The sequence below is a fragment of the Mus musculus genome, chromosome 12 (genome assembly GCF_000001635.26).
Source record: "Mus musculus strain C57BL/6J chromosome 12, GRCm38.p6 C57BL/6J".
NCBI classification, from domain to species: domain Eukaryota; kingdom Metazoa; phylum Chordata; class Mammalia; order Rodentia; family Muridae; genus Mus; species Mus musculus.
The window spans coordinates 85,070,105-85,092,958 of NC_000078.6; the positions used below are offsets into that span (position 1 = coordinate 85,070,105).

A 22,854-nucleotide genomic window follows, 5' to 3' on the forward strand; every position below is an offset into this window, starting at 1 on the left:
GTGGTTCGATGTGAGGCGACCTGAAGCTCAGCCCTCGGGAAGCTTCTTGTGTCTGGAAGCTTCTTGTGTCTCCACGTTTCAATTTTGTTTTGTTTTACCACTTTCATTTTTAAACGTTTTCCAGTATCCCCCCCAAAATTTTAGAATCTTGCTATATCCAAGCAAGACATTATTAATATTTTTTTTAAACTAATTTGGGGAGGGAGGGTTAGCTTAAGTGCTAAGTCAGGTGTGGATCCACAGGAGGGTTCCAACAGAGTGTTTCCTCCACTGTATACTGTCACAGACTATCATCATTGCTTTGTGGCTGGTTTTGTTTTTTTACTGTATGTAACAAGTAGCTGATTGTACTTGGATAAAAAACAATAAACTTTCACTATAAAGCCAATGAGATTCATAGGCTGTACAGTATGGGCCCTTTTCTCTTATTTTCTTACATTTATTTTTATTGTTAATTAAATGCAGTATGTCCTGCTTGCTGACCACCCCCAAACCACCTCTTTACTATTGAATATTAGCACAGCTGTTTGGTAGCACATTGTAAAACTCCATGATTGCAAAGTGTCCAGTGATGACCAAAACATTCAACTTTATAGATGGAGTTCTCTTTCTTTGTGTCTTAAAGACTAACAGAATCAAGTCTAAATATCCATCAATTTTCTGAGACATCTCTCTCTCTCTCTCTCTCCCTCTCTCTCTCTCTCTCTCTCCCTCCCTCCCTCCCCCCTCAGGAGGGGGAAATACGGTGTTACCTCTTTATTCTTCCTTTCTCTTTGTGCTACCTTGTTTGATTTCCTCCCTCTCCCCCCCCCCCCTTTAGCTGGTTTTAAATACAGGTGAACAGAAATGATACATTCCATAGAACTCAAGTTGTTGCCTTGTTTTGAACTTGAATCGTTGCTTTCTAAGACAGGATCATGGTAAAGGAGTATGAAAAGTCTCCAGCCCTCTGGCAAGCAGTCTTTGAGCCTGGCCAGCTTTTCAGGCTCTTGCCAGATTGCTCATTATTGTAAAACTTGGCCTTCAGCATAGAATTTCATCTCCTGTGGATAATCCCACTCAGAACCCAGAAGCAGAGCTTACATCCAGATAACATTCTTCCTTAAGTATAGAAAGGAGGTGCTTGCTTTTTATCAGTCTTCACAGATAGAGATGAACTTTCTTCCTCAAACACTATTTCTTGGTGGCAAGCCAGCTCAACAACTTGGGAACATGTTAACAGATGACCTCAGCATTATGTCATGGTTGGAAATCTTTAGTTTTTCAATCTACATTAAATACTGTGCTTGGAGCTAATATTTCTTAGCAGTTCAGGAGTGTTACTTTGGGTTCAGTAATGACCTTCTCAGACTGAAGGCACTAATCGTAACATCTTCCTGTACTTTTCCCTCAAATTCTGAATGTTTATGCCTAAAAGACTAGGTTCATTAACAAGTTAATATTGAATGTATAATTTGCTTAATTTAATGATTTGCACTGTTTGTAATGTTTAATAATCTATTTTGGTGGCTAAGGACTGTAATCTATTTCTGCATATGGATCCATCTTAGCTACCTTTATTATACTGGAAAATGTTACATGGTAAGATAGCCAAATAGAGCTATTGTTTGTACAAAGACTCATTTAACACTTATCTTTTCTTACTAAAGTAAGACTTGTAAAGTTATTTTCCTGCTTGAGAAGAAAAGAAGGCCTCTTTGTTCCTCACCTTTAACCTTTGTGTAGCATTTGAAACACCCGAGAGATGAGTGTTGGTTACCCACGAATCATGGGTCTCAGCATCGTCAGCCATGGCCTGTGGCAGTTTTCAGAAAGTAGTTAGAGGAGCCACAGTCAAGAGCTGCCTGCTTTCAGAAGTGGGTTCATCTACAGAGAGTCAGAAAAAAGAACCAGAAAGCAGTAAGGAAGATAACCAATTAATACTTGATTCTACAAGGCCAGTAGGAAACTCTTAAGAAATCCTAATTTTTATTATCACCTAAACCAACAGAATAGAAGGTCAAGTGGTATCTTGGGGAGTTTTGGGTTGGGTAAACATTTTGTAGTGAGTCAACTCTTCTTAGTTACAGTACAAACCTAGAGTCTGTGTGTTTGCAGATTTATTACTGTTATCTTTCTTATTTCAGAAAGCAATCCGGTATTATTTTGCATTTGTATTTAAATCATTTTAGTTGTGGTTTCTTTTATCTGGCTGGATTTATTTCACTTATGGCAGAAAGAGCAAGTCAAAGACCCCATCCAGAGTATTGACTATACATTTTAAATTGAACTAATAGTTTTCCACTTGGGTTTCCTTGGTTTGGAGCCACTTGGAGTTTGTGTTAAATGTTTTATCCTGGTAACCACAAGTTACAGGTATTTGTTAATGGGCGTCTAGAGCTGGGCTAGGACTATAAAGGCAGCAAGTTCTCAGGAGCAGACTGGCAGATCTTAGAATTTTAGCTGAAGTGTTAAAGCAGGCTAAGGAAGGGGAATGATTCCTTGTTTTTGTATTGATAGATTGTCATACAAACTCTGTTCCTCTCTCAGAACCTATGTGACCTCAAGTGACTCTTAACTTTCTGAACACCAGTTTCATCTGTAGATATGAAAATGGAATTATAAATGCCTTTTTGCCTAATACGGATCATAGTAAAACACACCTCACTATTCTGAGGATAAAATTGGACTATTATGCTCTGCTGCTGTCATAGGACCCAGCCACAAAGTAAAAGATAAAAATCAGTAGTCGTGCATGATACAGGCCTTTAATCCCTGGCAGAGACAAGTAGATCCCTGTGTTTTCAAGGACAGCTTGCTCTCCACAGAGAAGCCTTGTCTTGGAAAACAGAAACAAAACAAAAAGCAAATCAGTAGTAAATTACTTAACTTTTTCTCGGATGCTTCTGAAACTCTTACTTCCCAGCTGTCCTAAAGAGAGTTCTGCCACCGTATAGCTGCTATAGATTGAGCTGAGCCATGGAAACAGTGCAGGGTGTGAGGAGGTGGAAGAGTTGAAAGCATCTGTAGGAAGCTGGTGGCCTATCCTCAGGACCAGCGTGGAAGCTTGAGGGGCTCAAGAGCAAAGCAGGAGTCATGACAGGATGGAATCGCCAGACCGTGGGCATGAGCACAGATAACATGAAAAACACCACGGTGCTTATGAGAATGTGTCCCGCTCATATGGTGTAAAATTGGAAATGGTCAGGAATGTCATAAACACTGTCACCTGCCCCCCTCCCCCAGCTTCCCACTGCACCTAGAGCCAACATTAAAAGCTAATTTTATGCTTTTTAAGAAAATTCTGTGGGTTGGCTAAGTAGTCACTTTGTCAGCGGTCTTTATGGACTACTTTGTTTTCCTTTTAAGAGTGAGGTTTAGTGGCCATTCAAATCATACATAAAATATTTCTGTTATCTCCCTTTAGTTTCCCAAAGTTAACGTCTTATTATTAAAGGGTATTTTCGGAAAACTTTCAGAAATGGTTTCAACTAAATCACTATTGTTTTTGTGGCATTGAGCACATGATAGAGATGTTACACAAGTCTCAGCACTTGCTGGTTTGAGAAGTCACCCCTAAAGCCCCTTGCACATTTGATTTTAGACAGCCACCATTCTGTTTTCCATTTGTATACTCTCGTCATTTAAAGAATATTACACATGTAAAATACATTACATAGTCCTTTGGGATTGGTGGAACCTTTTGTCATTGGCCTAGTTCCTTTGAGGCTTTTTCAAATTGTCATGTATATCTGTTAATCAATTTAATGATGACTAGCCTTAGATCCCATTCTCTCTTGTGGCTGTATCATATAATCGACATGATTATGAAAATTTACTTACCAGGTCTCAATTGTTTGGTACTTTTCCTGTCTTTTGCTGCTCTAAATTGTGAAGTTTCTTTGCACTCAATCTGCCTTCCTACACCTACCTAATTTCCAGCAATGAAGAAACAATACCAGTGGCATCCTTTGCACAGATGTCCTCAAACTGTAACACTCCACACAGCATAGCACAGTGGTAGACTGCTATCAAGAGACCACGACTTTAAGGAGGTGACAACGACAGACTTGCTTCCCTAGAAAACCCTTCATGATTGAATTGTGACAAAACGGGGACCTGAATGATCAGAGACTCATGCCTCCCTGATCCATACATGACTTGAGAGTTGAGACTCCTAGCTGCTGTCCATGGGACCTGTACCTCAAGGCGTGGACCGATGTCAGTTATGCAGCCTGTTGCTGAAAGTCTGGAAGGAAGATGGTGGTGCTCTGCAGTGATGGATCGCGCTCTGGATGCATGCCACAGGGCACCTGAGAACTTAATGCTTTACGATGTAGGTAAAGCTTAACTGAGTCTTCCACTTAAGAAACTTGAATGTTCTCCCAGATATCCATAACCTTGTTTCTGAGCGTAAAGCATAGATAGTAATAAAAGAAAATCTTTCTTACTTGGGGAATAGGAACAGTCCATTCCACTGTCACTTCAAATCCCACTCAGGTCTACTTCCTAATTAGAAGAATGTTCGAGAAATATTCTCCCTGCCCTCCTTCCCTCCCTCCCTCCCTCTTCCTCTTTTCTTAGTACTTCATGCCTCCATGAGGAAGAAATGGAACCTCCAGAGGGTCAGTAATGCCTCTTTCACCTTGCTCGAGAATCAGCAGAATACTTTGGGTGCCTTTATGTGGTTGGCAGAATTGTTGCAAAGACTACCACAAATTAAACACTTGGTTATTTTAGTTGCTCTGCCAGAGCGGGGCAACATCTCATTCCATAAAATTGGTTGAGTGTTCTCTCATGCTTAATCCTTTCGAAGCATTTAGCTCCATATGTAGCTTATATGTTTGTAGAGAGAATAAATAGTGGAATGCTTCTTGTATACATACAGGAATCACAACATCATGTAGAATTGACACATGAGTCCCGAGGCAGAGAGGTTGCTTGTTATAGTGCTTTGATACCATGGTAGTTATGGTCAGAAGAGGGCAGCACTCTCCGACCAATTGTGAAATTCACTCTCCACCAGTGAAAATTGTGACTGTGGACGGATTTGAATCTTGGCTTGCCCGATTTTCTAGAACGCTGTCTGGACATAGTGGCACATGCTGTAATCTCAGCACTTAGGAGTTGTAGTCAGAAAGACCAGGAGCCCAAAGCCAGCTTGGCTCTATAGACATCTTTTATTCTCTAATAATTCCCCATGTGTGTACAGTGACTCTTAAACATACACATTCCCACCTCACCTTCATGTCCTCTCCTTTTTTGTTGCTGGGTTTTTTGGTGGTTGGTTGGTTGGTTGGTTGGTTGGTTGGTTGGTTGGTTGGTTGGTTTTGTTTTAACGCATCGATTTCAATTAATGCTGTTGGGTGGTCTTGGTTTGATATTGTGCAGGTGACCATAGTGGCTGTTGAGTTAGGAGTGCACTGGCTGTGTGCTTCGAAGACAGCATCTCCCAGCGTTCTGACCCGTCCCTCACTTACATCCTTTCCACCCTTCTTCCACAGTGTTTCTTGGGGTGGGCTGAGTGTAAGCACTTAACCGCCATTTATTTGACTTTAGATTGTTTTTAACATGAGAATCTCAGTATTTTAGCAACAAGAACTTTGCTTTGGAAGGTGAGTTGTAAGTGACTTAGCTCATCTGACTCAAGGGCTGCCTGCCCCCTTTGAAACCCTTGACATTTAACAGATGGGGGGGGGCTTTGGGCTCATTCTAGTACCCCACCCCGTCTGCCTTTATTTTTATTCTTAGTTTTTATTTAAATGTGAGCTAAACAAGAACAAAAGAACTTCATTAATTTCGTACAGTGAGGAACAGACTGGAGTTTGGGTTTCCTGGTCTATAACTCAGCACTTTGGTTTTCTTGACAATTCCTTCATGAAGGCTTTTTTTTCTTTTTCTTTTTTTTTGTTTTTCGAGACAGGGTTTCTCTGTAGTCCTGGCTGTCCTGGAACTCACTTTGTAGACCAGGCTGGCCTCGAACTCAGAAATTCACCTGCCTCTGCCTCCCAAGTGCTAGGATTAAAGGCGTGTGCCACCACCGCCCGGCTCATGAAGGCTTTAAAACCATATTAGGATGGTAAATTCTCTACTATTGTGTGTGTAACTAAACTGTATGAACCTAAAATACATCCTGTAAGTTTCTCTTTGAGGAACAACACCATACATTTAAAATATCTTCCTGAATTCTCAACAGTCACAGGGCGGTTATACACCTAGGATCGCCCATAAAAATTACTGTGTTTGATATTTTTCTTTTTCCTCACAGCTTAAAAATTAATCATCTTAAATGTTGTTATGGTGCAAAAATAATGGAGTTTTCTCTCAGGGTAGGGGAGATCATGATTAATCATGATTTTTCTTCTTTTTTTTTTCCTTTTTCTGTGTGTGTGTGTGTGTGTGTGTGTGTGTGTGTGTGTGTGTGTGTGTGTGTGTGTTTCAGGCTGGCGTCAAGCTCATAGAGCTCTGCCTGCCTCAGCTCCCCAGTGCTGAGCCTAAAGGCATGGACCACCACCGCCTGGCAGTGCCTGTTTCTTTACCTCTAGTAATCAGCATCTTATCTACTTCAATTTGTAATTCCCCATTAAGCACCTTACTAATTAAGGACAAGGTCATCCACTTCAAATGGTGGTCTGCTAGCAGCCTGGCTCCCAGCACTGGCTCCAGCGTCCTCCAAGCTTACTGCAGGGACACTGGGCCTCGGCTCCCTGAGTATTCCCTCTGGCTTCCCTGTGTCCCCTCTTTATGACGTATAGTTATCTGATCCACACGTTCCCTCCTCCCTGAAGCTGATCCTCGTCTTGGCCCTCCTCCACGCTCTCACGGATTTGTACCCCTGTCTTTGTTGGCTTGGCTTTGGTTTTTGGGCTTTGGTGTTTTGTTTTGTTTTGTTTTGTTTTTTAAGGCAGGGCTTCTCTGTATAGCCCTGGCTGTCCTGGAACTCACTCTGTAGACCAGGCTGGCCTCGAACTCAGAAATCCGCCTGCCTCTGCCTTTGGCTTGCCTTTATAAGTTGAGTAGCTGGACACTTGTCATTTGCATCTTCTCTGAGTCCTAAGAACAAACTCTTAGAAGGGAGGAACTTTTACTCCTCCTCTGTTCTGGTATTGGCCTCAGATCTGGTCTCTATTCTTTACAGTTGACGCTTACACTGGTACCTAGAAAATTTAAATATGGTAAACGTTCATGTAGGTCACCATATGTGCAGTTTACACAGCCAGGTTTTGTGCTTGCCTTTTCATTGGCTGTGTCTTGCCACTGATTGCATACCCACTCATATGTTATATAAACCAGGCATCACGAATTCAAATGTCTTCAGAGCAGAGGAAGCTAATACAAATAAGAGGCTTGGCCAATACAACAGGATAGTTTTCAAATTAGCCATATAGGAATATTCTCATGGAAAAATGCTCCCCCTCCCCCCGTTGAAACAGTATATATAGACTGCCTTACTTTTCCCCCTGGGGAGAGTTACAAAGGCAAGTATTGTCTTTTTACTGTGTATACCTAAAGTACAGTGATGCGGGGTAGCCGGGAGGGAAGAGAGCTTGGTGAGGACGGGACTGCTACAAAGTGCCTGACCCATGGAATGGTAACTGCCTTCAAGGAAAGTACCAGCATTCCCTGATAAAGGTAATTGGAAATCTGGATTTTTATGTGAAGTGGTTTTTACAAAATACTGCGGAGACTACTAGAAGCTACATTTGGAGGTTACAAACTACCTGCCATAATCTGAGGGCTTCTGATGTATATCCTGAGGGCTGGTAATAATTCTGAAAGGCATTGTTAGGAAGGCTTATGTGATTAAGTTGCATATATAAATGTATGATCACTTTGTATCTGATATTTTGGAAAGGCAGTTGTTTTCCCTGAGCAAGGCAATACAATACACTCAGTGAATTTGCAGTGGGCTTCCCCTTCCCCGGCTCCTGAAGGTAGACATGAGCCGTTTACACAGAAAAAGGAACCAGCGAGCCTGCCCTTGGGTTCAGTGGAGCCAGCAGCTGAGCGGCTGTGCTGAGCTGGTGAATTTGACCAGAATGCCTGCTGTAAACATGCTTTCTGTTGCCACTGGAGAAAGATGAGTGCCATGAAAGCTGCTTTCTCAGCGCCTGTTACCATCAAGGTAGGTATAATTTGATGTTTCTTAAGAGTATTGGGCATTATCTCTCTCTTGTTTTAAATTGATGTATTTATTCCAGACACAATATATGAATTTATTTTCATTATTAAGGTTAAATATTACAGCCAAAACTTATCAACACTCACCATCCCCCTTTAGGAAGTATTTAGTGATGCCATTTCATTTGAAGGTTGGTTTTCCATATGTTCTTGTTTGTACAAATGTACAGACAGGTACATTAAATATATAGTCTGTTTAACATTTGTGAGAGCCCTCACACTTTCTGTACATCACTATCTTGGATGCACATAAATTCCTGTGTATGCATTCAGATTTTTGTTTGTTTGTTTGTTTGTTTGTTTGTTTTTTGAGAGAGGGTCTCACTGTGGGCCTGGCTGTCCTCAAACTCACTGTGTTGACCAGGCTGGCCTCAGACTCACAGAGAGCTGCCTGCCTCTGCCTTCCTTTCAGGATTAAAGGTAAAGGTGTGTGCCATTGCACGGACACGCACACGCACGCACACACACACACACACACACACATTTCCCCCCACTGAGTCTCTGCCCTCCTGTTGCATCATCTCACATCCTTGCAGGTGCTCCTTATGTGCATATGCTCTCATTTTTCCAGTGAAAGTCGAGAAGACTCTAAACCCTGGGCCATGGGGAAATAATTTCTCTTTTACTTATTCCTAGTAATTACTGTTTTAGAAATTGAAAATTAACAATGTTTGAGATACATTTTTTTAATGGATTTTTACCCTACAATGGCACCTATTTATTTTTTGGTGGTCGATAGTTAGCTTCGAACACCCCTTTCATCCTTGTGTAAACCTGCTCAGGAATCTGTTGTTCTTCCATGGATCCTAGGAGCCAAAATGAAGTCGTCAGACTTGGCAGCAAGCACATTTATTCGCCAGGTTCTCTCACCATCCCAGCACTCTTGACATTTTGGAATGCCAGTTTGGGGCTCAAGCCATGAGTCGTCATGGAAAAGTGTCTGGTGCTCTTGCAGAGGAACGGGTTGAGTTCCAGCACCCGGCAGTTCTTAGCTCCCCTGAGCTACAGCTGCAGAAGATGCAACGCCTGGTCTTCTCCAGGCACTGCACTCATGCACAAGCCCACACTTACAAATGCACATAAGTTAAAAGTACAGGTACAGCTAGACATGGTGATGTTCCCTGTTAGTCTAGCACTCTGATCTCTGAGTTCAGGGTATACCTCATGGACATGAGTAAGTTCCAGGCCAGCCAGTACTACACAGTAAGACCTTGTCTCAAAACAAACGAAAAACAAAAAAAAGCCAGTTTTTAAGATACCCTTATTTAAATCTAAGGTTTAATATATGTTTGGAATTAATATAGGTAAACAGGGCCTGGAGAGATGGCTCAGCAGTTAAGAGCACTGACTGCTCTTCTGGAGGTCCTGAGTTCAAATCCCAGCAACCACATGGTGGCTCACAACCATCTGTAACAAGACCTGAGTCCCTCTTCTGGCGTCTAAAGACAGCTACAGTGTACTTACATATAATAAATAAAATAAATCTTTTTTTAAAAAAATGTATATATATGTATATATACATATATATATACACACACATATATATGTAAACAGAATAGGTTCTAGTTCAAAATTAAGTTTTTAAAATAGGCATCGAATGGCTTTAAAATGGGACTGCCTCTAGGCACTTTCTACCTCATGTAGTGAATACTGGAATACTTTACATGAGAACTATTCATTTAGTTAGGCATGGAACCTTTTTTATTACGAGACAGTCTTTTTGTGTGCCTCTGGCTGTCCAGGAACTCTCTGTAGAGCAGGCTGACCTCGAACTCACAGAGACCTGCTTGCCTCTTTCTCCCTAGTGCTGGAATTAAAGGTGTGCGCCACCACTGCCCAGCTCATTACTAAACTTTTTATTAAGAGAACATGACCTGAGAATTTTCTCTCTACCGGTCTTGCTGTTAGTTGGAAAGTTACTGATAAATGAAGATTCAGGGTTGAGAATCCATTAGGTCATGGTGGGATGCTTTCTTAGAGTCAGTAAACTTAACTACGTTTACCCCTTTCATTGTGTGTACATATTTGGAAGGATAGTGATGTAGGAAGTGTGTGCTATGTGAAGTCATGTGAAAGAAATTGGTTTTGGTTTCCTCCAAACTCCCAGGGAACATTTAAAACTCCTAAGATTAGGTAAAACTCATATTTGCATATCAGAATTTAGGGTAGGACTCAGATATTTTTATTTTTTTTTACTTGTTTGTTTTTTTAGATCGTCTCAATGTGGACTCAGCCGGCCTTAAACTTAACTGCCTTGCATTACACATGTGGCCTTTGGTAATTTTAAAAAATAACTTTATAATCTTATATTTACTTATTGTGTATGTGGCGCAGATATGCCACAGTGGATGTGTGAGGTCAGAGGACAGCTTGCAGGCATCAGTGTTCTCCACCGTGTGGGTTCTGAGGATCAGACTGTGGTGTCAGGCTGGGTGGCAGACGCCCATTCCTCAGCCTCAGTGTTGTAGTTGTGGGGTTTTGTTTTGTTAAGAATTTAACTTTGCAGTTCAGGCTGGCCTCAAATTCACAGCCATCGCACCTCAGTCCCAGAGGACTAGGACTGTAGGTTTACGTTACCATGCCTGGCCCATTGGCAGTTTTTTTAAAGATCCCAAGGTAGTACTCAACTGTGGTTGACCTTGAGACCTTAAAGAGGGTTCTGTTTGTTTGTCTCCAGGTTACAATTCATTCATTAAAAACAATTGCTGATGTCCCAGATCTGTTGGAAGAACACCACAAATTCCAAATGTAGAAGATAAGCTATATGTGTGTGTTTTGCCTACAATCTCAGTACATGAGAGGCCAATACTGGAAGACATGGAGTTGAAGGCCAGCTCTAGTACATAGTAAATTTGTGGCTGGTTCAGGCGATATGAGATCCAGTTTCAACCAGAAAGGAAGGAGTAGGGAAGGAGTGGGGAAAGAATTGAGGGAATGGGAGGGAGGGAGGAAGGGAGGAAGAAAAGAAAGGGGGGAAGGAAGGGAGGGAAGAATAGAAATAGAATAGAATAGAATAGAATAGAATAGAATAGAATAGAATAGAATAGAATAGAATAGAATAGAATAGAATAGAAATTTAGAAATGTTTACAATTCACCTAGCCTCAGAGAGTTAGTTTCCAAAGATACTTCATGCCACAAAAGAACATACTGGGAGAAACAGGCTTAGGACAAACACATAAAACCAAGATTAAAATGTCTCCCGTTAGCTGAGTGTGGTGGCACACAACTGTATTCCCAGTGCTAGGAAAGCTGAGGCAGAAGGATCTCTGAGTTTGAAACCAGCCAGGCCAGTAAGGACTACATAAAGAGACCCTGTCTCCAAAAACAAAACAAGTTTCTAGTCATCTAGGCCTTCACTGGTGAGACCCTGTCTCAAAGAAAAGAGAAGGAAAAAAAAGACTCAACTTCTTGTTATAAGTGAAACTGTATACTTGCTTTGAAAACATACAGAAGTTGCCGGCCGGGGGTACCGCACGCCTTTAATCCCAGCACTTAAGAGGCAGAGGCAGGCAGATTTCTGAGTTCGAGGCCAGCCTGGTCTACAGAGTGAGCCAGGACAGCCAGGGCTACACAGAGAAACCGTGTCTTGAAAACCAAAAAAAAAAAAAAAAAGAAAACCTACAGAAGTTAATTAGGAAAATATTCAAGTTAAAAACAGTCTATTCAATGGATCTGTTAAAGATAGAAAATTATATAATTGTAGAAATAGACTAATTACCTATGATTAGAAGGATGTCAGAAATGGAGTCTATTGCCCTATAAAAGCAAGCTTTAGAAATAAACTAGCAAACAGCATGCCAAGCACAGCAGCATAGGCGTGTCCTAAGGAAAAGCAAAGACATTCAAAGTCTACAGTGCATGGCGTTAGTGGAGCTTCTTCACTAAAGTCTTCCTCACAATGTATTAACTTCTGTTCAAAGCCAAATTGTGTTCTGCATAGAACACATTAGTATATGTTCAATCTCATAGTTGCTAAAACTGAGATCCAAGTATGTCTTATCAATAGTGCCACATAGTCATTCTCTCAAGTCTTTCCCACTGGATGTCTTTGCTCAGTTTGACAGCTGCACACGGCTAACATTGCCAGGGAACATACCATGCACCAGGAGTGCTAAACATCTCACATGTACTCTCTTCCCCAAACCTAGGACAGTACTAGGAGATAGGTGCTCTTTAAAAATGGCAAAGCTGAGGCCAGAACAGAAGGTAACCCACACAGGGCCATAGCTGGGAGGTCCCTGGGCACAGGCTTCTTAGGAAAGATGCTGGAATGGCATTAGGTCACCCCTGCCTGAGGAGTGGAGCAACTGGCAGGGAGAGATGGTGTTCTTGCATAAGGTGAAAGAGGGTGAACCACGGAGGCCAGGAAACAGGGAGAAAACACGTTCCAAGAGAAAGAACTGGTATCTGAGAGTAAAAAGCATTTAGACATGGTAAAAAACAGTTGTAGGCATCAAGAAGCCAGATAGTGAAGACTTGGTCCAAGAGAAACCAGACTACAAGTAGGTGGTCCTGTAAAGCCTGTGCTGTTTGGGGCAATCTACCTCTTGTGTTTCCCTAGTGGGTGTTTCCCTTCTGCTTTCAATGTCTAGACCAGTGGTTCTCAACCTTTCTAATGCTGTAATCCTTGAATACAGTTATCCATCTTGTGGTGACCCCCCAGCCATAAAACTATTGTGTGTGTGTGTGTGTGTGTGTGTGTGTGGTTTTTCGAGACAGGGTTTCTCTGTGTAGCCCTGGCTGTCCTGGGACTCACTTTGTAGACCAGGCTGGCCTCAAACTCAGAAATCTGCCTGCCTCTGCCTCCCGAGTGCTGGGATTAAAGGCCTGTGCCACCACGCCTGGCATAAAACTATTTTCATTGCTACTTCATAACTGTAATTTTGCTCCTGTTATGAATCATAAGTATCTGATATGCACGGTGGTCTTAGAAAGATCCCTGTGAAAGGGTCATTTGACACTCCCCTCCTCCCAAAGGGGCCACAACCCACAAGTTGAGAACAACTGTCCTAAGCACTTGCTTATTCTCTTCAGGTCAGTATCATCTAATATAGAAATTGTCTAACCCTGGAAAATACTTTGTAATGAATCAACTTCTATAGGTGAACATTTTATAGATATGTGTCAGGTGCAGGTTTACTGCAGGGATTATGATCCTTGGTCTTGGTGGTCAACTTGATTAGACCCAGAATCACCTAGGAGACCCATCCTTGGGCAGACATGTGAGAAGTTATCTAGATTAAAGTTAGCCTCTGTGAATGTCTGTGAAGGTCCATCTTAGTTTGGACTGCACCCATCTCTGGGCAGGGATCCCAGGACTGTTAAATGGAGAAACAGCCGGGTATTAGCGTCCATTGTTCTCTGCTTCCAATCATAAATGAGGTATGTCCTGCTGCCTTGACTTTAGTGATGATGAACTATACCCTTGTATTGTGAGCCAGAATAAATCCTTTCTTTCTTACATTGCTTTGTGAGGGTATTACAGCAAAAGAAACTAAGACTGTGGTGTGTATTACTAGTTACTAATGTAGGACACAGAAGCTCTTTGTATTAGTGCCTGTAACTTACTGTATATCAGACTGAGAATATTGTGAGAAATACCATGTTTGCTATATTGTAAGCTTTTCCCTAAGCACTAATCTAAAGGCAGTTAGAAACTTCAGAGAATAGCTCAGTGGTGGGGTGTGTGCTTAGCACACATGATGGATTCCCTGGGTTCAGCTGCTGAAACTCCTCTCAAAAAAGAGGGACGGAGGAGAGAAGTAGAAAGTACTTCAAACGTGAGTGTACATCATTCAGTCAGCCTGGTAGAGTGTTCTTTATCGCCAACCCATCACTATAGTCCTCAGAGTTCCTAACTTCTCAGTGTTGAGAAATGTTGCAACATGTGAGGTCTATGCAAATACTTTACAGCTTGTATGAATCCATCAAAAGATTTTGAGTTTCATTTGGGGATGTACATATCATGAAACTTTAAGCTACTTTACAGAACCAGTTCTTGCACCTCAAAAGGGGATGGGGACTAGAGTGGATAATTATGAAAATTCATACTATAGGTAGATAGATAGGAAGGAAGGAAGGCTGGTAGGCAGGCAGACAGACAGACAGATAGTGGAGAGAGAAGATAACTACTCGGGAAACCAGTGAAATTTCAGTTAGTTGGATTCTATTTTTGAGATAAGATCTTATATAGCCTAAGCCAGTCTGGAACTTGCCCAGACTTGTCTCGAACTCAAGAGTGGCCTTGAGTTTATAATCCTCTGACCTCCCACATGCTTGAATTTCCAGCTTTGTGCCACCACACTAGGGTTATGTGGAGCTAGAACCCAGGGCCTTGAGCAGGCTAGACAAGCACTCCAACTGAACTAAATCCCCATCCCTGAGACTAGTTTAAAATAGACCTCCAAGAGGGGCCTGGTGTTGCACATCTTTAATCCCAGCACTTGGAAGGTATCTTCGGCTGGGTGCTGCGTGCCTGTAATCCTGCCCTGGGGAGGTAGAAGAATCCCTGCTTATCTTAGGCCAGCTTGCTTTATATGGTTCATTCTAGGCAGTTAGGGTTACCTAGACAGACTTGCCTCAACAAAAAGTTCCTAGTGTATCTGCTCTACAGGAGACCATCAGAGAACTGCCTGCTTTTGATAGGTGATTGAGCCTACCCTAGCCTATGACTATTGTCTGCCACTGAAGGAGTATAGCATTATACAGTACTTGAGTATGTCTGACTGGAGAGAGATCTGGCACTCACATATACCTTAATGGAAAAATTGACCAGACCTTTGGCAGCGTTGTGACTTCTGAAGGAACATAACTGGCTCCACTCATGCTCACAATAAGTTCCCAACACTGACAAAAGCGTACTTGGTAGACACAGGAAACTGGAATAAGACAGAATTCTTCAACTGGCAGGGCACACATATTTATACATTCTTCTGTGTCGAGCTCAGTGGTTAGAGAATGCTTCCTGGCATGGCTGCAGTATACAAATGTTTTCAATTTGAGCTAGCACTTTTTTTCCCATCTAATTAGCATTCAGGATAAAGTTCACAGCCCTCAGGTTTGAGACGGGACAGTCATATGGATCTGTGGAGTTGTTCCTATGACTGTCCCACTAGCTGTGTAACATTGCTCTGGAGAGTTACCTTGTTCCCAAACAACTGATGCCCTTGCACAGGCTACTCTGCTTGTGAATACTCAAAACTTAGGCTTGGCAAATTCCTTGGTTTTGATGAAAGGGGGCCTTGTGAGCATAGTAACAAATTAGAGAAATACTTGTATATAATTAGGTATATTGAGGGGCATTTAAAATAAGACTTGCCCTGGGTGTGGTGGCATATAACCTTAATCCCAGCACTCTGGAGGCAGAGACAAGCAGATCTCTGGGAATTTGAGGACAGCCAGTTCTACATATTTCCAAGACAGCCAGGGCTACATAGACCCTGTCTCAAAAGACCACACATACACAATTCATAGCTGGGAATGGAGTTCAGTGATAGAACTAGGCACTAGGATTAGTATCCAGTAAAACAAGCACCCCAAAACCTTAAGTAATCGATTAGATTTAATTATGTTTTGTTACTGTTCTCCACTATTTGAACAGAAACTTGAGAGGAAAGACTTTGTTTGTATTGGTGTAGTCTGACATGTCTAGCAATAGCCAACACCACCACCCATCAAGTTATGAAGGTAGAGGAGCTAGATGTGGAGCTTGTTGGAGGTTGAAGGCAGGGAAGGGAGCTACTGTAGGCACGGTTGCCCCTCATTTAACACTGTAAAACCTGAAGTCTACTTCGTCCTGCCCACCTTCAGCAGTGCTTACAGGCTTGGTTCTGACTAGAAGACAGTTGTTCCACTATATGGGTTCCTCGCCTAATGGTGCTCAGCGTCAGTCACAACTGTGTTGGACCCAAGGGGGAAAACTTGGATGTCATTTGTTCATCTGTGCAAATTCAATCATAGACTGTAACCATTTTGAAGTAGGAAAATCTCTGCCTTTGTCCCAGCCCTTGCCATTCATGGCCTGTGAGCCCTGTAGAGTGTATGCTAGTCTCAGTTTCCTCCACAGGTTAAACAAGGTGGACCAGATCGTCCTCGAGGCCCCTCTGGCTTTCTCATTATGAAGTTCCATTTTTTATTTATATATATTTTTGTATGCATGGGCAGTTGGGGCACCAGTATATAGGTCAAGTAGGACTGTTAGGACTGTTAGCAGACCCAGTGTTCCAGCAGACAGATGCAAGCCACAGCAGTGCCGACCGAGGTTCTTTAGGAAGTTTGCCGAAGCCATCAGTGAACGTCTTGGATGATGAAGCGCTCCTGAGTGCCAACCTGATCAGATGGCAGTGCCAATCCACGGGTGCCCTGCTAGCATGGATTTTTCCTGTTGGAGATCCCAAGTGACAGCATGAGTCCAGCGTACACAGCCATCGGTTCCTTCATAGTCCTGACTGATCCTGTGCCCTGGCGTAAGAATCAACGAGGTACCCACACTTCAAAATTTCTTGGGGCTTTTTTGATTTTTTGTTTTGTTTTGTTTGTTTTTGTTTTCCGAGACATGGTTTCTCTGTGTAGCTCTGGCTGTCCTGGAACTCACTTTGTAGACCAGGCTGGCCTCCAATTCACAGATCCACCTATCTCTGCCTCTCCGTGCAGGGATTAAACCTGTTTACCACCACCACTTGGCTATGAATCTCCTTCCAGAGTTAAAGGAATACCAGGAAATTATCACTGCCACAGCACTTAATGACTTTTAAGTCTTCTGATTGCAAACTTGTGTTCCTTTCCCAATAGTCTACAAACACACTGCTAGATTTAGCTGATGGACTGTGGTTAAGGTTAAGTCTCTGATAATTCTGGACAAGAAAACGAGTATTCAGAACGGCAGTTGCATCTATGGGAGGGGTTCCTCTTGTGCTTTGATGTGACTACAGCTAAACTGCCATTTATGACAAAGCTTGAGCCACCCTGGGCCGTTCTACTCATTTTGTTTGATCTTTGTCTTTGTGGCCAAGGCTGTCCCTAAGTTCCTGATCCACCTGCCTCCACCTCTCACCTTGGACTCCCAGGCCTGTGCCATCATACTTGCCCTCATTCTGTTCAATGTTAACTCGGGAACAGTCCCGGGAGGAAGCTGGGTGATTTGAGCATCTCTGGGACGTCACTGTCGAGTTTTGAGATAACCTTGTAAATGGGTTTCTTCCAGGAAGGATCTGAATCTTTCCCTGCCAAGACAGCCCTGAAGAACTCCTTCAGTGTCAGGGCGGCAATCTCCAAGAAGCAGTCTGGGACCTGCAGCCCCAAAGACACCCCCCAAGAAAAGGAAGAAATGAGGCACCATAGAGAGCCCATTGGCTGGTGTTGCCCTGCTGCCCTGCTGCCCCGCTGCCCTGGGTTCTGCAGCCCAAGACTACCCTGTTCCCTAGTGAAACACCATCCAGAGAGCAGTCTTGGGTATTAGAGCCTTCCAGGACTTGTCGGTTCTACCAGCTGGGTATGTTTTAATGAGTGTGGGAAATGAGAGGGTTGAGCTTTCTTTTCCTTAGACCTCTTGTGAGAAAGGCTGTCCTCAACCTTACGACTGCCATCGGCCAACCATTCTGAGAATGCACATCTTAGATCTCATGGGACCCAGTGCATGTCTTACCTCAAAGTCATTCCCCTTGTTATAGTGTGTATTGAGAACTCGGAAAAGCTCCGAGTCTCGGAGGACAGCCAGTGCTTGGGCGTTCGTGATACCGTCTGAAAGTGCTTGCCGGGCATACTTTTCCATCTGGATGTAATAAAATTCACGGAAGTTGCTGAACCACTTGATCATCTGGGAGGTGATGCAGCGGTTGAACTGTGTGAACAAATGGTCCATCAAGTCAGACATTTGCTGCGAGGTGCTCGGTGTCAGAACTGTCAGTGCCCACTTCAGTGTGAGATTGATGTAAATTGGCTCAAGCACTAACCATTTTTCCTTCAGAAAAAGAAAACCACAGGTACTGGCCAATCCCATGCAGTTAGACTACAAAATCCGGTGTTTACTGGAAAATAAGATGTTATGTCTATAAAAGACTTTTAGGCTTTTGTCCATATGTCTAAGCATGACTTACAGCCCGGAGGGGTAACTGGCCAAGGGGTGTGGTAAGGATGTGGGCCAGGGAGCAGTCCCCTGACAACTGGAGTTTCAGAACGAATGGAAATGTGAATCAGTATTTACTGTGGGAATCACAGAGATGGGTCTGAGGTATGCCCAAAGTATTAAGTGCCCTTACCTCACAACCTAGAGTAGTGGATTTCAGAAACTGCCTGTAGATGCATGCAGGGTTTTGGTTCTAACATTGTTTGATTTTCCTTACAGTTGCACATAATCTGTATTTATTTCCACTCAGTTCTGAGACACAGCAGTCGGATGTAAGTTTGATGATGTCTTATATTTTGAGTAGGGATCAAACCCATGTCTCTGTGCACACTAGACACGTGCTGTGCCACTGAGTTACAGCCTTAGCCCCTTACATTTAATGTATTTCCTTACCCCCACCTCTCCTCTTCTCTCTCTCTTTCTCTCTCTCTCTCCCTCCCTCCCCCCCCCCCCCCCGGGGCAGGGTTTCTCTGTATAGCCCAGGCTGTCCTGGAACTTGCTCTGTAGACCATGCTGGCCTCAAACTCAGAGATCTGCCTGCCTCTGCTTCCTGAGTGCTGGGATTAAAGGCATGTGCCACCACTGCCTGGTTCACATTTTTTTCTTTTAAAAAAAAAAAGATTTGGACTGAGCCTATAGGTGGTAGAGCTCTTGCATACTATGCCCAAGGCCCTGGGTTCAACTCCCAGTTTAAAAAAAAAAAAGTTTTATTTATGTGTATGAGTAAACCTGCATGTATGTATGTGCTCCACATGTATGTATTGCCTACAAAGGCCAGAAGAGGGCATCAGATCCCCTGGGCTGGAGTTAGAGATGGTTGTAAACTACCATGTGGGTGCTAGGAACCGTATCTGGGGCCTCCCCAGGAGCAGCAGCAAGTGCTCTTAACCACTGAGCCATCCCTCCAGCCTCCTCCATTCTTTTTCATAAGGATTGTACCAAAAAGTAATTCCCCAACTAAAGTCCTCTTGCTGCCGTCACTTTCCTCCTCGACCTAAACTTCCCATTTCCTTCTGGGATGGTCAGCTGCCCCCAGGCCTGAGCACCCTGAAACCCACTCACTCCTAGGGTAAGGAGATCCCAGGGTTGGTTGGTTGGTTGTTTGTTTCAGGCAGTCTTAGAACTCGGGGTTGCATCTGTTCTGTCATTAACATAACGGGTGCGTGAAGACCTAGGACTTGCCTCACAGTGGGCACCACACACAGCAACTGAGGAGTTAGACCAAGGCTGCAGTGCATTGTGTGACTTTACCTGAACATCAGGGAAATAAGCTTTCAGGAGGCTGGAGCTGGGGTACCGCGTGAAGAAAAACATTAGTTTGGCCTTCTTCAGGTGACCAGGGCTCAGGCCTTCCTGGATGTGTTTTGGTGTCAAGGAAAAAAGAATTTTTAAAACAGGAGTTTGCATCCTGTGCCAACGGCATCTCCGCAAACATGGGGACCATTTCTGCAAGACATGCAGCGCGCGCGCCAGCCCTACAAAGCGACACTGTAGAGGAAGCAGGGATCCCATCTGCCCAAGGCAAGCAGCCTTTATGACAGGAAGCAGCCTAAGCCCTTCCACGAGAGCTACCCAGAAGCCTGCTGAGGCCTGACTGCCCAGCCTAGCTGCAGAGCCGAGCCAGCCCTGGTGTTAGTGACTGCCCAGCCTAGCTGCAGAGCCAAGCCAGCCCTGGTGTTAGGAGACGTGGGCATTTTGAATGAGGAGACAATAAAAGGGGGAAGCGATCCAGCCTAAGCCAGTTTTGTTATTAAGACAATAAAATCATGAAGTTTTTTTTAAGTTTTAAACCTTGTGGTGATGCACACCTGTAATCCCAGTAATTAGGAGGTAGAGGCAGACAGATCAGAAGTTCAAGGGCATCTAGCCTTAGAATTCATGAATCTCTGTCTCCAAAAAAAGTTAATAAAATAATAATAACCAGATCATCAAATAATTTTTTACTAGATTATCCAAGTATCTCTGTGGCTTCTGTCTGTCTGTCTGTTGTCTTTCTTTCTTGACTGGTGCATTTGCTGTCACTTGTTCCTCTGGGAGCTGATGAGATAAGCCGGAAGCCATCCCCCACCATTCTCAAGTATCTTGGTGTGCAGAAGTCACACCTCGTGGCTTGTATGGCACTGGCGCAGCTTCTGTAACCTGAGTGCTTTTTCGGAATGGACTAGGAGAAGACAGCTCTGCCACAGTCACAGGTAGACTGAACTTCCCCTTGTCTGCTGAGCCACAGCTCCGAAGTTGGGTCTCCTGTGATCCCTACCTTTCCTTACAGAGTTAGGTTTTGCTCAGCCAGAGCTCACAGGCTCCCTGTACAAACCTCTGTTGTGACATTAAACTCAATCACTACAGGTGTTGTCTCCCCAGCTTAGACTGTGAGCTCCCTGCAGACAAGGGCTCGAGCTTAACCTCTGTGTATTCCACATACCCTTTCCAGTGCCAGGAACATAGTAGACGTTCAATAGATGCACGTTAGAGTGAGTGGATGGCCAACACTAAGCCACATATACATATAAAAAGTTATACTTCAGGCCACCCCTCCCCCTAAAACAGATTTGCTTCTTAACTCTAGCAGGAGTTCTGTGGGGCTGCCCTCTGCATGTGAATGTCTAGAGTAAGCATGGGTGGTCCTAAGGCTGCTAAGGACCATTCCACAGAGTAACACAGGGAATGTGTGGGTATCACATCCGTTCACTGGAGCTGTAGGACAGTGGTCCCTGTAAGAAAATCCACAGAATATAGCTGGCTCAGGTGACTAGTCTCTTGTGTGGAAAACCCTGCCCCCCTTGGTTCATAAAAACTGAAAATCTAGATTGGGGAACCCAAATTTCCTAAGTTAGGGTACTGATTTGGCCACCTGTTAGCTGTGTGAGCTGGGGGCAAGTCACTTCTCTGGGGCTTCTTTCTAAAATGTGGTGTAATGGGTAAAACTTGGGCTGGGCAGTGGTGGCCCTTGGGAGGCAGAGTTAAGTTTATCTGTGAGTTCAAAGCCAGCCTGGTCTATTAACGTTACAGGCCAGCCAGGGCTACAGAGATAAGCACTGTCTCAAACAGACAAACCCTTGTGCTTGGCCACCAGATCCTGGGTTTGAAAGCTGCATCCTTATTCGCCTGTGTTGTGACCTGGACAAGTTCGTCTGCTCCTTGCCCCTGCCTCTCAGATACCTGGTCCTCCATCACACCCTTATCTGAGACACTGGGCCAAATGGAGTTGGGTTCAGAATTTCTGTTATTTTATAAAGGGCTAATGTGGTCCAGGGGGATGGGGGCTAAGTGGGAGAAAGTCTATAAATTGCCTCCAGTAAGTCACACCACCCAAGATATTTGTATTGCCCCTGGGGCTTCTAGAGTGTGGTGTGGTGTGGTATGGTGTGGTGGCAGATGTGTTTGTGACCCACTAAACACTGCCATCATCACCATCCTGCCTGGTGTTAGGGATGCATGGGGCTATGCACACTTGTACTTCGTGTGGCTCCCATGGCCCATAGAAAGCAAAGTGCATACCACAGGCAGCAGGATTCAGGGAAGGAATATTTGGAACCAGGCCTGGGCTAGGGCTGTCTTAGGATAGATCCCCAAACCTGAAGCTCATCCTCTTTGACCAGGCAGGGGCAAACACACACAGGGGCCTACCAATGTTGGCAGATTGACGGCAGTCTTCCGTGGGGTTGGAGATCTCTCATTGGATCAGAAACTCTGCTAGGCTAGCTGGCCAGCACGCTCTCAAGCAAGAGCAGCCTGACTTGTCATTGGGTTACAGGCATGTGCAGCTTTGCTATGTGGGTGCTGGAGATTCCAGCTTAGGCCTCCATGCTTGAGGAGTGAACACTCTTACCCAGAGAGCCATCTACCCAGGCTCAAAGGCCCAGACAGATAACATTTCCTTAGACCCAGTCTGTATAACAGGATATTCTTAATCCCATTGAGGGAATGGTAGAGAATAAAGTGATTTTTAGCTTTGCTTTTAGGATTCCATAGCCTTCCAGGGAAGTCTGAGCTTGGGGGTGTTCAATCTACTGCCGTAAACCAGCAGGGGGCGCTCATAGAACTTAAGAGACAGTGACTGGCGCTGGCCCCCCAGGGCTTAGAGCCTTGTAGCTAGCTAGCTGCTAGGTATACAGGTTTGTTTACACCTGAACTTCAGAGGTGTGAATCTGAAGGCTTCACAAGGCCAGTGAGAAGCTCTCAACCCTCAGCTTGCTTAAAAAAGAACAAAACAAAAACAAAAAAGCTTTCAGGTACACTAATTCTAAAAGATGCTGGTTGGAAGGTTCTTTAGCTCTTTAAGAGGTCAGACTTCCTATATTGTCTTGAAGCTTCACCTCTGACTTGAACACAGTAAAGGCCCCAGAAGTCTCACAGTTAAGAAACTAACCAAGCTACATATTTTTCTAATTTAATTTCTGGGGGTGGGGTGGGGGGTGGGGGGTGGGAGGGGAATGCCCTTAATGCCAGCACTTAGACAGGAGGCAGAGGCAGGTACATCTCTGAGCTTGAGGCCAGCTTGCTCTATAGAGTTCTAGGAGATCAAGGACTACACAGAGAAACCCTGTCTGGAAAAAGAAAAACAAAAAC

At 43.8% G+C, this 22,854-nt stretch overlaps 2 protein-coding genes across 13 annotated transcripts in view; one reads left to right on the top strand and one right to left on the bottom strand.

The window, feature by feature from the left end:
• The window catches only part of Ylpm1 (YLP motif containing 1), a 91,866-nt gene extending 73,902 nt beyond the window's left edge, over positions 1 to 17,964 (top strand). For 2 of the 5 annotated variants that reach the window (NM_178363.4, NM_001347421.1), the window contains one exon: positions 1 to 4,429. The gene's annotated coding sequence lies outside the window, so the exon portion shown is untranslated. Of the gene's footprint in view, positions 16,643 to 17,364 lie in introns of those variants that run through there. The other 3 variants (XR_003950068.1, XR_003950069.1, XM_006516100.4) reach the window with 3 other exon arrangements.
• Prox2 (prospero homeobox 2) overlaps positions 15,706 to 22,854 on the bottom strand; it is a 25,076-nt gene continuing 17,927 nt past the window's right edge. For 4 of the 8 annotated variants that reach the window (XM_006516278.4, XM_011244187.3, XM_030246952.1 and 1 more), the window contains 3 exons: positions 19,537 to 19,644; positions 17,806 to 18,000; positions 15,706 to 17,450 (listed from right to left, as the gene is read on the bottom strand). In XM_006516278.4, the coding sequence (XP_006516341.1) occupies positions 17,265 to 17,450; positions 17,806 to 18,000; positions 19,537 to 19,644 (489 nt within the window). In that variant the 3' untranslated portion in view covers positions 15,706 to 17,264. The remainder of the gene's footprint in view (positions 17,451 to 17,805; positions 18,001 to 19,536; positions 19,645 to 22,854) is intronic. The other 4 variants (NM_175198.5, NM_001361238.1, XM_006516281.4 and 1 more) reach the window with 3 other exon arrangements.